The sequence below is a fragment of the Lutra lutra genome, chromosome 14 (assembly GCF_902655055.1).
Source record: "Lutra lutra chromosome 14, mLutLut1.2, whole genome shotgun sequence".
Classification (NCBI taxonomy): Eukaryota; Metazoa; Chordata; class Mammalia; order Carnivora; family Mustelidae; genus Lutra; species Lutra lutra.
The window spans coordinates 28,598,674-28,610,877 of NC_062291.1; the positions used below are offsets into that span (position 1 = coordinate 28,598,674).

Below are 12,204 nucleotides of genomic sequence, written 5' to 3' on the forward strand. Positions count from 1 at the left end.
AATATGGGATCCTTCAACAGGAAGGTCTTTCCATTCCTCTGTATCTAAATGCGTTTATATCTGCACTAATCTTTATCCTTCAGAAGAGTTCTTTCTTTCTTTCTTTCTTTTTTATTTTTTTTTTTTAAATTATTTATTTATTTGACAGAGAGAGATCACAAGTAGATAGAGAGACAGGCAGAGAGAGAGGGGGGGAAGCAGCATCCCTGCTGAGCAGAGAGCTTAATGTGGGGCTCGATCCCAGGACCCTAGGATCATGACCTGAGCTGAAGGCAGAGGCTTTAAGCCACTGAGCCACCCAGGTGCCCTGAGTTCTTTCTTTCCAAATCTAATCTTTCTTCCTATTTTCCTAATTCCATTCCCTCTTCCTTGTTTAAGATTTTATTCTATCCACCATGGTCTTTTTTTTTGTTTTTTGCAAGAAATAAGTACTAGTAATATAGTCTTTATTTTTATATGCATTTTATAAATATTCAATTGTTTGTTGATCTTAATACTTTTGAGTTATTTTGAGTTATATGGATAACAAATCACATTTATCTACAATGATAAGTTTGCATCATCCTTTCAAACATTTTAATTTCAAATTTATATCTTTTTTATTTTTATTTTTTGTTTTTTTTATTATATTTTATTTTTTTAAAATTTTTTATAAACATATATTTTTATCCCCAGGGGTACAGGTCTGTGAATCCCCAGGTTTACACACTTCACAGCACTCACCATAGCACATACCCTCCCCAATGTCCATAACCCCACACCCCTTTGCCCAATCTTCCTCCCCCCAGCAACCCTCAGTTTGTTTTGTGAGATTAAGAGTCACTTATGGTTTGTCTCCCTCCCAATCCCATCTTGTTTCATTTATTCTTCTCCTACCCCCTTAACCCCCCATGTTGCATCTCCACTTCCTGATATCAGGGAGATCATATGATAGTTGTCTTTCTCCGATTGACTTATTTTGCTAAGCATGATACCCTCTAGTTCCATCCACATCATCGCAAATGGCAAGATTTCATTTCTTTTGATGGCTGCATAGTATTCCATTGTGTATATATATACCACATCTTCTTTATCCATTCATCTGTTGATGGACATCTAGGTTCTTTCCATAGTTTGGCTATTGTAGACATTACTGCTATAAACATTTGGGTGCACGTGCCCCTTCGGATTACTTAGCAAACTCAACACCCAAAGAACAAATAATCCAATCAAGAAATGGGCAGAGGACATGAACAGACATTTCTGCAAAGAAGACATCCAGATGGCCAACAGACACATGAAAAAGTGCTCCACATCACTCGGCATCAGGGAAATACAAATCAAAACCACAATGAGATATCACCTCACACCAGTCAGAATGGCTAAAATTAACAAGTCAGGAAATGACAGATGCTGGCGAGGATGCGGAGAAAGGGGAACCCTCCTACACTGTTGGTGGGAATGCAAGCTGGTGCAACCACTCTGGAAAACAGCATGGAGGTTCCTCAAAATGTTGAAAATAGAACTGCCCTATGACCCAGCAATTGCACTACTAGGTATTTACCCTAAAGATACAAATGTAGTGATCTATCCACCATGGTCTTAATTTTTTTATAGATCTGTTCTTTCTGGCCTTCTTAGTCTTTACCTAAACATTTACTCAATTACTTCCATTTTAAAAAGTACATAAATAAAAAATGTAAGCCAGAAGAAGTAGGAGGAGGAGGAGAAAGATGAAGGAAGAGGAGGGGGGGGGGGCGAGGGGAAGAGGGAGGAGGAGGAGGAAGAGGAGGAGAGGGGAAGGATGGGAGAAGGGGAGGGGTGAAAAGGGTGAGTAGGAAGAAGGAGATTCCAGTAATCCCATCTGCCCCTCAAGTCTCTCTCTTTCTTTCAGCCTCCCACCTTCCCTCCCTTCTTCCCCCCAGGTCTCTCTCTCTCTATCTCTCTTCCCACTTCCTTTCAACTACAGACTGCTGGAAAATTTATTCTTTCCTGTCTTTGTTTTTTTTTTTTTTTTTCCTGTCACTACATACTCAGTATTTGTCCCACTATGACCTAATTTTTGCCTTTACCATGTTACTGATACTGTTTTGGAAAAGATATAAAGACACTTTATCAGTTCAAAAATCCAATATACATATTAAGGCTAAGGCAACCTGAATTCTCTGCATTATTTATAATCTTTGGATACTATACCTTCAATCATTCAACAATACTCAAGGATCTTATGGTCTAGAGGAGAATATATATCAAATGGCAGATAATTATAATAAATGTGAGCACTACTGTGATTTTTGTAAATGTAGAAGCAAATCATAGAAATTGATAGTTGCTACCCAATATCCACTCTCCCTTTACAAAGAAACAAAACTGATTTAATTGGGTGAAATCAATGTGCTCAGATTAAAACACATACAAACAGACAACTTTTATACCTGCAGCATTTCTTACAGTTACATAGAGACAGATGATTAAATTCTGGCCAATAATATGTAAGTGAAAATATCTGAAGGGAACTTTAAAAATGTAAGGAATGTTCACTTCTGCAATTCTTCATTCTTACTGTCTGGAATATAAAAACCACAGCGAGAGCTAGAACAGCCATATTTTGACCTTGATAAGAATGAAAGTCAGAATCCAAGAATAATAAAGCAGGAAGACTAAAGTGACTGATTCTCTGATAACTTTGCAAAGCTTCCATAACAGTCCTGGATTGCCCATTCTCAGACAGTTTTTATGGAGAGAGTAAACCCCTGTTTGTTTGTTTTTTAAACTGCCACTGTCAAGTCTCTGTATTTGACAGAAGCACATTACAATCAGTGGGTGTAAGAAAAAGAGGAAGGGAAGAAAGAAGGAAGGGAGGGAGGGAGGGAGGGAGAGAGAAGGAAAGAAAGATTGATTCCAGATCCCTGTCTCAGCTATTTTTTTTTTCTTATTCAACATACTTTTATTGTATTGGTTCCATCTATTTCGTTTGTATACCTCTCTCCTGAGTTCCTGAAATCTATACTCAGCTTCTCCCAGAACCTTTTCTTTGAATGACACTTAGTCACTAAACTCAACAAGTAAAATCCAAATGAGTTGCCTTACTCTTCCTAATATGATCTTCCTTCCATATCTATCTATATAAATATGTTTACATTTATATAAATATAAATATTGTATATAATGTAATAATAAATATATTATATACAACATAATATATAAATTATATATTTATAAAATAGAAATATATAATTAATATAAAGGTATATATATAACATGCCTGTATCTATATCTATATATAGGTTAGTGATGCCAGTTTTGACTAAGTAAGCTAACAAATCTGAAAAACTTGGAGGAAAGTCTTAATTCTTCCTTCTTCTTCACTCTTACCATTCAATAGAGTGACTCTAATCAACCTTTAGTTCAGAGTTTTGCTTGAAGGGATCCACTCCTCTCCATTCTCAACAAAATTGCCTTAACCTAGAGTTTTCTTTCTCTTTTCTTTACTTTTCTTTTTCTTTTCTTTCTTTTTATTTCTTTCTTTTCCTTTCTTTCTCTCTTTTCCTTCCCCCCTCCCCAAAACTAGTTTTATTAATGCAATGACACAGAGAAAGCACAATACAGTTTGACAGGACGTCCTTTTATAGATGAGCACCAGTGTAAAGTTAGATAGCTTCCCCAATAATTCTTATTACCAATAGCTGCTTAATCTCATCCTAAAGTAAAGCATTCTTTCTACAACATGCTGAATGCTCATTTCGCCTTATCATGGAAGCTTTTCTTTTCTTTTTTTTTTTAAAGATTTTATTTATTTATTTGACAGAGAGAAATCACAAGTAAGCAGAGAGGCAGGCAGAGAGAGAGAGGAGGAAGCAGGCTCCCTGCTGAGCAGAAAGCCCGATGCGGGGCTCGAACCCAGGACCTGGGATCATGACCTGAGCCGAAGGCAGTGGCTTAACCCACTGAGCCACCCAGGCGCCCCCATAGAAGCTTTTCTAAATGGACCTCCTTCTTCTGGGGGGAAAGACATTTCATCTGAAAACCTACAAATGCATCTGTGCTTTTCTGACAGTAACCCATACGCTGGTCTCAATCTCTCCAGCACTCAGGGCACCAGATCTCCTGACCAGCCATGCACAGACCAACCCCAGATCTGTCCAACAAAGCATTCCTGGAAAGGGCCTGCACTCAAAACAAACCCCACAGGACTCAGGGAGGGGAACTGCTCCAGGACGGAGAGCCTAAAAGAAATTGAAACTAAACTCTTCATCAGGAGTGCCCAGGGTGACCTTGGATTGGCCTGCAGACCCTTTGACTCTTCTTTCTGGTGGCCTCGTGACAGGCTGCCCCTGTACTATGCAGGCTCCAGCCCTGAGAACCCATAGGTTTTGTGCCTGGTTGGCTTCTGTCTGATCCCTGCAGTCCCCAAACAAGGAGCACATCAGCTACCTCCTCCTGGCATGGAGGTTCTTTCATTGAGCAGGAGGGGATTGCCTCAACAGCCTACACTTTCTGTTTCAGACTGGGTCTCAGCATCTTGAGGCCCAACTCCAGCTGCCAGTTCCAGGGCCAACTGGTCCACCTGAGCCTCTGCTCTTAGAGGGGCATCCTCCAAGGCCCCACTTTTCAGAGGACCTTCCGACTCCATTGGTCGCAGAGGCCCTGTTCTGGGTTTTCTTCTTTTGCTTCTCAGGGGCAGCGTGGCTTTTATTCTCTTTGGCTATTTTATTTTATTTTATTTTATTTTTTTGAAGATTTTATTTATTTGACAGAGAGAGAGAGATCACATGTAGGCAGAGAGGGAGGGGGAAGCAGGCTGCCCGCTGAGCAGAGAGCCTGATGTGGGGCTCGACCCCACGACCCTGAGATCATGACCTAAGCCGGAGGCAGAGGCTTAACCCACTGAGCCATCCAGGCACCCCCTCTTTGGCTATTTTAAAAAATCATTCCTAAATACTCCTCTATCCTCCAGTCCCTTGTCTTTCCATCTATCACTGCCCTGTCAAAAGGAGTCAATTTCTAAATACCTAGATCTGTTTATGTCCATCTCCAACTTAAAATTTTTCAATTACTCTCAGTCGCCTGCAGGGTAAAGTTAAAATGTTATAAATGACCCTTTCTAAACAGCCCCTCTTTCCTTGGCAGCTTCTCTTCTCTCCCCCCTCCCCCAATCCACACACCAACAGTACCAAGAACAATTACTTCCAATCACATCTGAATGCTTGCTATTTCCATGGAATGCCTTTCCCTATTTCTATCGTTTTATTTCAGTTGTGCCACCCACCTTGAATCCTTGTCCTCTCCTTCTCCAAGAGTAGACATTTGTTTTTTTATTTATTCATCAAGGCTTAGATTACAGCCAAGTCAGTCATAGAGCTTTCTCTCGCCCACGTCAGGGCAGTTAATTATCCCCTCACCTCTTACTATGCTTTTGTGCATACCAGTACGACACAGTCTATCACATGGTTTTAGAGTCATTTGTGTATATTCGGGTATAGTTTATGTATTAATTTTACATGTACTTGATCATCCTAAAGGAAGCATCATGTATGCATCTCAGCATCCCCCAGATGTTCTCTAACACCTGGAACACAGATGATCAAATCATAGTTGGGGTTTTGGACTAGTTAACTACACTTTGGCTTCCTTCTAAATAAAACATGCTACTTCAGAGTAAGTGCTTGCAGACAGATGTAAGAATGACTAGAAAATAATTTTAATTAAATGCTCTGTTATGAGAATGATCTTCAAATTCTTTTATGCTATGAATTCATCTTCTTTTCCTAAGTCCTAACACCCCAGACCCTGAAAGCACTCTTCCTACTTTTTTTTAATCAAATATATTTTCTACGAGTAATGCTTCATGAACCCGATTTTGAAATGCAAACTTCACTTAGTGAGCTTTGGATAATCTATAGTTTGGAATAACAAATTTCTGTAATTTTTAATGAGTTTCCCTGCTTTAGAATCATGCTTGTTACTTTTCAAAAGACCTCAGAGAAGAGGGATGACTTAGATTAGAGCTTCTTCTCAATTTAAAAAGGAAAGATGACAAGACAAGAACGCAGGGTCATTGAGAGATTAAAGCAAGTGTTCTTTGGCACATGTAAATGAATGTATTTAAAAAGCTTTTCAAGATCTACCTGCAAGCAGATGGCTGTAAGGTATATAAAAGGGGGCATTAAATGTTCACTTTATTCAGATTTATCTTTTCTAAAGGGAAATTGTGGGGAAAATGATGACAAAATAGTTTTGGATTTGCAATGCTATTCCTTATTTTATATAATGACTCAGCTTTTAAATTGTAAATCATGGCTTATAAACTTGTGCCTAATCTATCTGAAAATATGGGTAAATTCGTGAATTTGAATCATCATACCAAACAGGAAATACAAATTTGTACATCTGGAGGAAATTATATTTTGGAAGAACAATTAACAGTAGCATATTTTAACAGTATATTTTTTGTGAAAGTTTATCTTCAACAACCTGCAAAAGTAGTAAATAATGGGAAAATAAAATTCATACGGATTTAGGCTTTATGAATGATGGTAGGTGTGTGACTGCATGAAATAGACAAACGTAAACAGAAGATAGATTTAGGTCTACAAATAAATAATCTTTTACACATTTTAAAGGAGTATAATGTTGAATAAGAAAAGACTGAATGTCTAATAATTCAAAGTAAAGATACACTATTTCAAAATGTGTATATATGTATATACATGTTGTGTGCATATATGCACTTATATGCAAGTATGTATTTATATACCCACACAGATTTCTGTGTATATGGCTTGGGACTACTTAAAATGCATTTTTTGAAAAGTGCCAGGGCACCAATATTGCACAGGTCGTGTTTTTGTGTTTCCTGTTTTTGCAAGAATTTAATGTCAAGGAAACAAAATATTTTTATCTCTAATACTTATTAGACATCATTTCCACATTATTTACTTTTGATCAGTGCTCTTCAGTTTCATCATAGATTCAAGATTGTCCACATGAATAACAAAGACATAAGCTTCTGAAGGTTAAGCCCGTTCTGAAACTTACTAGTATGACCTTGGGGAAGTTTTCAACTTTTCTGAATGTCATTTTTTTCCAGTGTTAGTGAAAATAAAACAAGCAAATAAACAATCTCTCTGGCATGTTATTGTGAGGATCAAATGAAATAAAATATAGAAAAGAGCTAGATTGTCAATAGAATTAGTTCCCTACCTTCTACTCTTGATGGTAACCTTTTGCTTTTGTTTTTGCAATCACATTCTTTTAAAGCATGTTAGTTCACTGAGGGAAAAGTCCAATGTCAGGCTATAGAAGTCCTAGAAATTACAAATTTTTAAGTATGCTGTTATCATTTGTCCTCATGAATATAAATTCCTAGAATGTTCATGATGTTTCACTTTAACTTAAATTTACAATCTTGGTCAAGGACCTTCTCAAAGTCACTGATAACTGAATCCAATATAGATATCAAATATTACTTTATTGCCATGCTTGCTCTAGAGGAATGATCTACTGTTATTAAAAGATGAGTAGAAAAGTTAGACATTATTTCTACCATGATCATTTTATAGTGGTTTGAAACTCAGGGTCACCAAAGAATTTATGAAAAATTTTCCAGACCACCTATGTTCTATTATACTCCACTTCTACAATTACATATAGAAATAACACTTTTCAAGGCCTGAATTTCTATGTTATAGAACAGGATAGATAATGGGAAAATGAATACAAATTACTAGTAATGAAGCCATTTTCTTCATTGATTTGCAAAGATTTGTAAATCCATAGGCATATATTTCATAAAAATTATAAAATTCAATTCAGAGATCCATCTGCCCCCTTTCTGAAGTCAGAAAACCATGTTCTAAAGTAATATCTATTTCTTATCCAAGTGGCTTACAAATCCTGATTCATTCTAAACTCTGTGGAGTAAAGACAAGTTGTACTGACATAACATTTCTTTAGTTTGATTCCTTGCTAATTTAATTTAATAAATTAATTTAATTATTTAATTAAATAATTAAATAATTATTAATTAATAATTATTAAATTTAATTAAATTTAATAAATAATTAATAAAATGCAATTTAATACACTCCAACTAAGTTTATTCTAACCTACATAGACCTAAAAGATTTGGTGAGGTAAGGAGGGGTGTCGCTGCTTTGTTCCAAAAATCCCTTACATGTGATGGTGTAAATGGCAGGCAGTACTCACAGCAGACATGATGAGCTCTCCTCCCAGGTTCTGGATCTCAGCTTTAACTTGACTGCAGATTTTCAGTTGGTGAGAGTAAAACTTAATCTGTTCCAGATAGGCCAACAAATCTTGTTTGCATGACGGGTCTGGACACTAATTAGGCATAAAAGATAAAAGTGGAAATAACAAAATCAGTAATAAGTAGATCAAAGTGCTTTAGTACCAACATCGGAGGTACCTTATAAGGGAGCAACTTTATTGTCATGGAGCCCCATTTCTCAGCCCAATCCCACATAGATTCTGATATGTTTCCAACATTACAAGACTTTATTCATGCCTCAACCTTAATGACTTCAGCACAGATGATAGAAATAATCAAGGAATTTTCAGACAGGAAAAGTTACATAAAATAATTGCCTTTAAGTTATGAAAAGGTTGGAAGTCTTCAGATTGCATTTTTAGGTGAATCTAAATAAATATTTAAAAAGCATTTACTTCCTTCACTTAATGTTGCTATTAGAATACTTCTTCAGGGGCACCTGGGTGGCTCAGATGGTTGGGTATCTGCCTTTGGCTCAGGTCGTGGTCTCCCTGTCCTAGGATCAAGCTCTGTGTAGCTGTGCTCAGTGGGGAGTCTGCTTGAGATTTTCTCCTTCTCCCTCTACCCTTCCTCTTGCTCACCTGAGCTCTCTCTTTCTTAAATAAATACATGAATCTTAAAAAAGAAAAAAGAAGAAAAAAAAACTTTTAAAAGAACACTGCTTGGGACTGTTAGGCAAATCAAGAACATGATAACACACATTGGTTATTATTTCCCAGTTTATTAAGATGAGATGTTGACCAGGACATCTGGTTAGCATTTTAATGCATAGATTTTTTTTTTTTTTTTAAGTTTTTTTAACCACTGGGACACTCACTACAGAAAAGCAGATGGCATGTCAGCCTAGGTGGTTTTCTCACATTAAACCAGCCTTCACTCTTCCAGCAAGATGCTTGGTACCAACACAGAATACATCATTTCATAATGAGAGTAGAAGCAAAAAAGTATTTATTACCTTTCAATCTGAATTTTAAGAGTGAATTAGCAAAATGAATAATTTTAGCGATCTTTATTCCATAAGCTTCACAATTTTTTTTTTGCCCGTACTGGGGTATAAACTTTATTTAAGACACATTTAAAATGGCTTTGCAATTACACACAGCAGTTTAAATTCTGCTATGCTGGCAAAGTTTGTTAATAAAAAGTATTAGGTGTCATTGTGAATTTCTAGAACAGAAATTTCAAGCAATCAGAAATAGCAAAGGGCTTGAGTCCATGACCTTTCCCTTCCCTTAGCGTTCATTTCTCCACTTCTACTCCAGCTCAGAAGCTGTCTCATTTCATCTTCCTTGGGATCATAGATTACCAAATGAGTCCATCTTTTTTCTGCAGTTTTAATGTCTCCTTTTTCTATTCTTTCATCTTTCAACACGATGTGCCTCAGAACAAAAACCCTCCCACAGCTTTAAAATCTCATCTCTCTTCCTGTTCATGACCATGAGTTCTAAAATTTTTTCAGTGTTGCCTCATTGACGTTCTCAGATTTTGTTCTTGGACATCTTTTGATTCTCACCCTCTTCTTGAACAATAGTACACACTGTTATGACTTCAAGTATCACAAAATGCAAATAACTAAATATTTGTCACCCAGCCCTGTTTTCAGAAGATACACATGGATTTGCCCAGTCCATTATTTGTCTCATCATTTCATACTCAACCCACATATTCTTCAACTATCTCATAACCCACTTTGCCTACTATAAAACCCATTTTTCTCCTCTATTAACCATCTCAGTGAGGAATGCTTTCTCTCTCTCCCATCTATTAAATTTGGCTAGTCATTAATTTGGGATGATTCAATTCCTTGAATCTCAGCACACTTGGAACATTTTTTCCTCTTTGCTATGCCCAATCACTGCTGCTCGTTAGCAAACTTAAGGTTTCTACTACTCAGCCATTAAAAAAAAGAATGAGATTTTGCCATTTGCAACAACACGAATGGGCCTAAAGGGTATCACACTAAGTAAAATAAGTCAGACAGAGAAAGACAAATACCATATGATTTCACCTATATGTGCAATCGAAAAACTAACCAAACAACCAAACAAACAAAAGCAGAAACTGTTCTGTAAATACAGAGATCAAACTGATATCTGCCAGAGGGAAAGGAATGGGGATGGGCAAAATGAGTGAAGGGGAGTGGGAGATACTAGCTTCCAGTGATGGCATAAAAGGGAAACAAAAGTACAAGCATAGGGAATATAGTGAATGGTACTGTAATAGCATTATATGGTGACAGATGGTAGCTATATTTGTAGTGAGTACAGCATAACAAGTCCAGTTCTCAAATCTCTAGGTTGTACATCTGAAATTAATATAACACTGTGTGTCAACTATACTTCAAAGAAGACACAAACAGATAATATATTTTAGTATCTATCCTTATTTAATTCCTGAGAAACTGCTATGAATTTATTTTTATAAGGTTTATTAATCTGGAGGACAAATCTCGCTATCAATATCTGCTCAAAATAAATTTCAGGTAGATAATAGCATCAAAATACAAATATTGTTTCAAGTTGCATCTAGAATATATTCTTAAGGGACATATTAGAATGATATAAGAAATGCTTCAGAAGTTTCTTTTTTGCATACTTTTAAAATGGGGGTTTTGTGGGGGATACAGTGGGGGGGAGGTGAGCCTGGTAGTGGGTATTAAAGAGGGCATGTATTACATGGAGCACTGGGTGCGGTGCATAAACAATGGATCTTGGAACACTGAAAAAATAATTTTTTTTTAAAAGAATACATTTTTGACTCTCATAACATCATCAGGGAAACAATTCAAATGAGGCTAGTCACTGACAACATTTTGTTAAAATAAAAATATAAATTACATTTGTCAGTTGTTTTGTTCAAAGTTAAATGCATTGTGTACAATTTGGCTTGTGATCCTTTATCTTGTTTTTTAAATGCTGTCCTATCTTGAATTAGCATTGGCTTTCATTATATTTTACACTAAAATTTCATTTTAATTGTGTTCAGTTATGTTTAGGTGGGAGTATCCAGCAGATACTGTGGATATCTTTTCTTCAGCAAAATTATAGTGAAGGAATATTATAGGCCTCAGACACACCACTCAGAGGTAAGAAAGTCTAATTTTGTCCTCGTGCAAAACACCTTAGCAGATATTCATTTTATTTCAGTTACTCTTCATCTCTTTCCTATTTGGGATATACAACTTCTCTAATTAATTGAGATCTATGTATGTTTCCTACCTTGTGAGGTGTTATTCAATTCATCTAATTTAGAAGATCTACTTCACATAATGAATTACAGTGTAGGGTTGAGGAATAGAAAGAGATGTATACTGAGAGTCTGGAATCTTGGATTTGTAAGAGAGTGCTTCTCTAACATGTCATTCTCTTTATTCATGGGTAGAATGTTTAAGAATTGTGATAGCTAACAACATCTTCTCTGTTAGGAATATACTGCCTAATAGAGACAGAATTTGTGCTAGAATTCTACAGAACTTAAGCAATATGTCTTGAATGGCATAAATGACCTACCATACCGTGTCAAGATAATTCTAAAGCCCAAAAGATTTTGGCTGATTGGAACAAGTGAGTTTATATTAAAGTTCTGGATGTTAAAACAGTTAATTAGGGTGCAGCCAGAGTAGTAAATTATATTTGATTACACACAATAAACATATGTTCAGGGAAGCAAGACAGGAAGAAGGGTGAAAAAAATGAATGAAGAAAGTCCAAGTAGATAGAATTAGGAAGCTCAATTAATGTAATTTCTCATCATTCTTTCTGCATAAGAATTTTGACCTGAAATGTTAGAGAATAAAACTAAATTTAACACTATATATAGATCTAGATATCATAAGTCCGATGGGTGGAATTGAAAAGTCGTTGATGTTTGATCTTCTGACACTCTAGTAGTAAAAGACTAGAAAGAATCACAAAAATTGTTAAAAATTTTTTCAA

The 12,204-nt window shown here is 36.2% G+C and overlaps 1 protein-coding gene across 3 annotated transcripts in view; it reads right to left on the reverse strand.

The window, feature by feature from the left end:
• Positions 1-12,204, reverse strand: part of CTNNA3 (catenin alpha 3) — a 1,776,580-nt gene that overhangs the window by 51,794 nt on the left and 1,712,582 nt on the right. For all 3 annotated transcript variants that reach the window (XM_047701796.1, XM_047701794.1, XM_047701795.1), the window contains exon 17: positions 8,188-8,322. In XM_047701796.1, the coding sequence (XP_047557752.1) occupies positions 8,188-8,322 (135 nt within the window). The remainder of the gene's footprint in view (positions 1-8,187; positions 8,323-12,204) is intronic.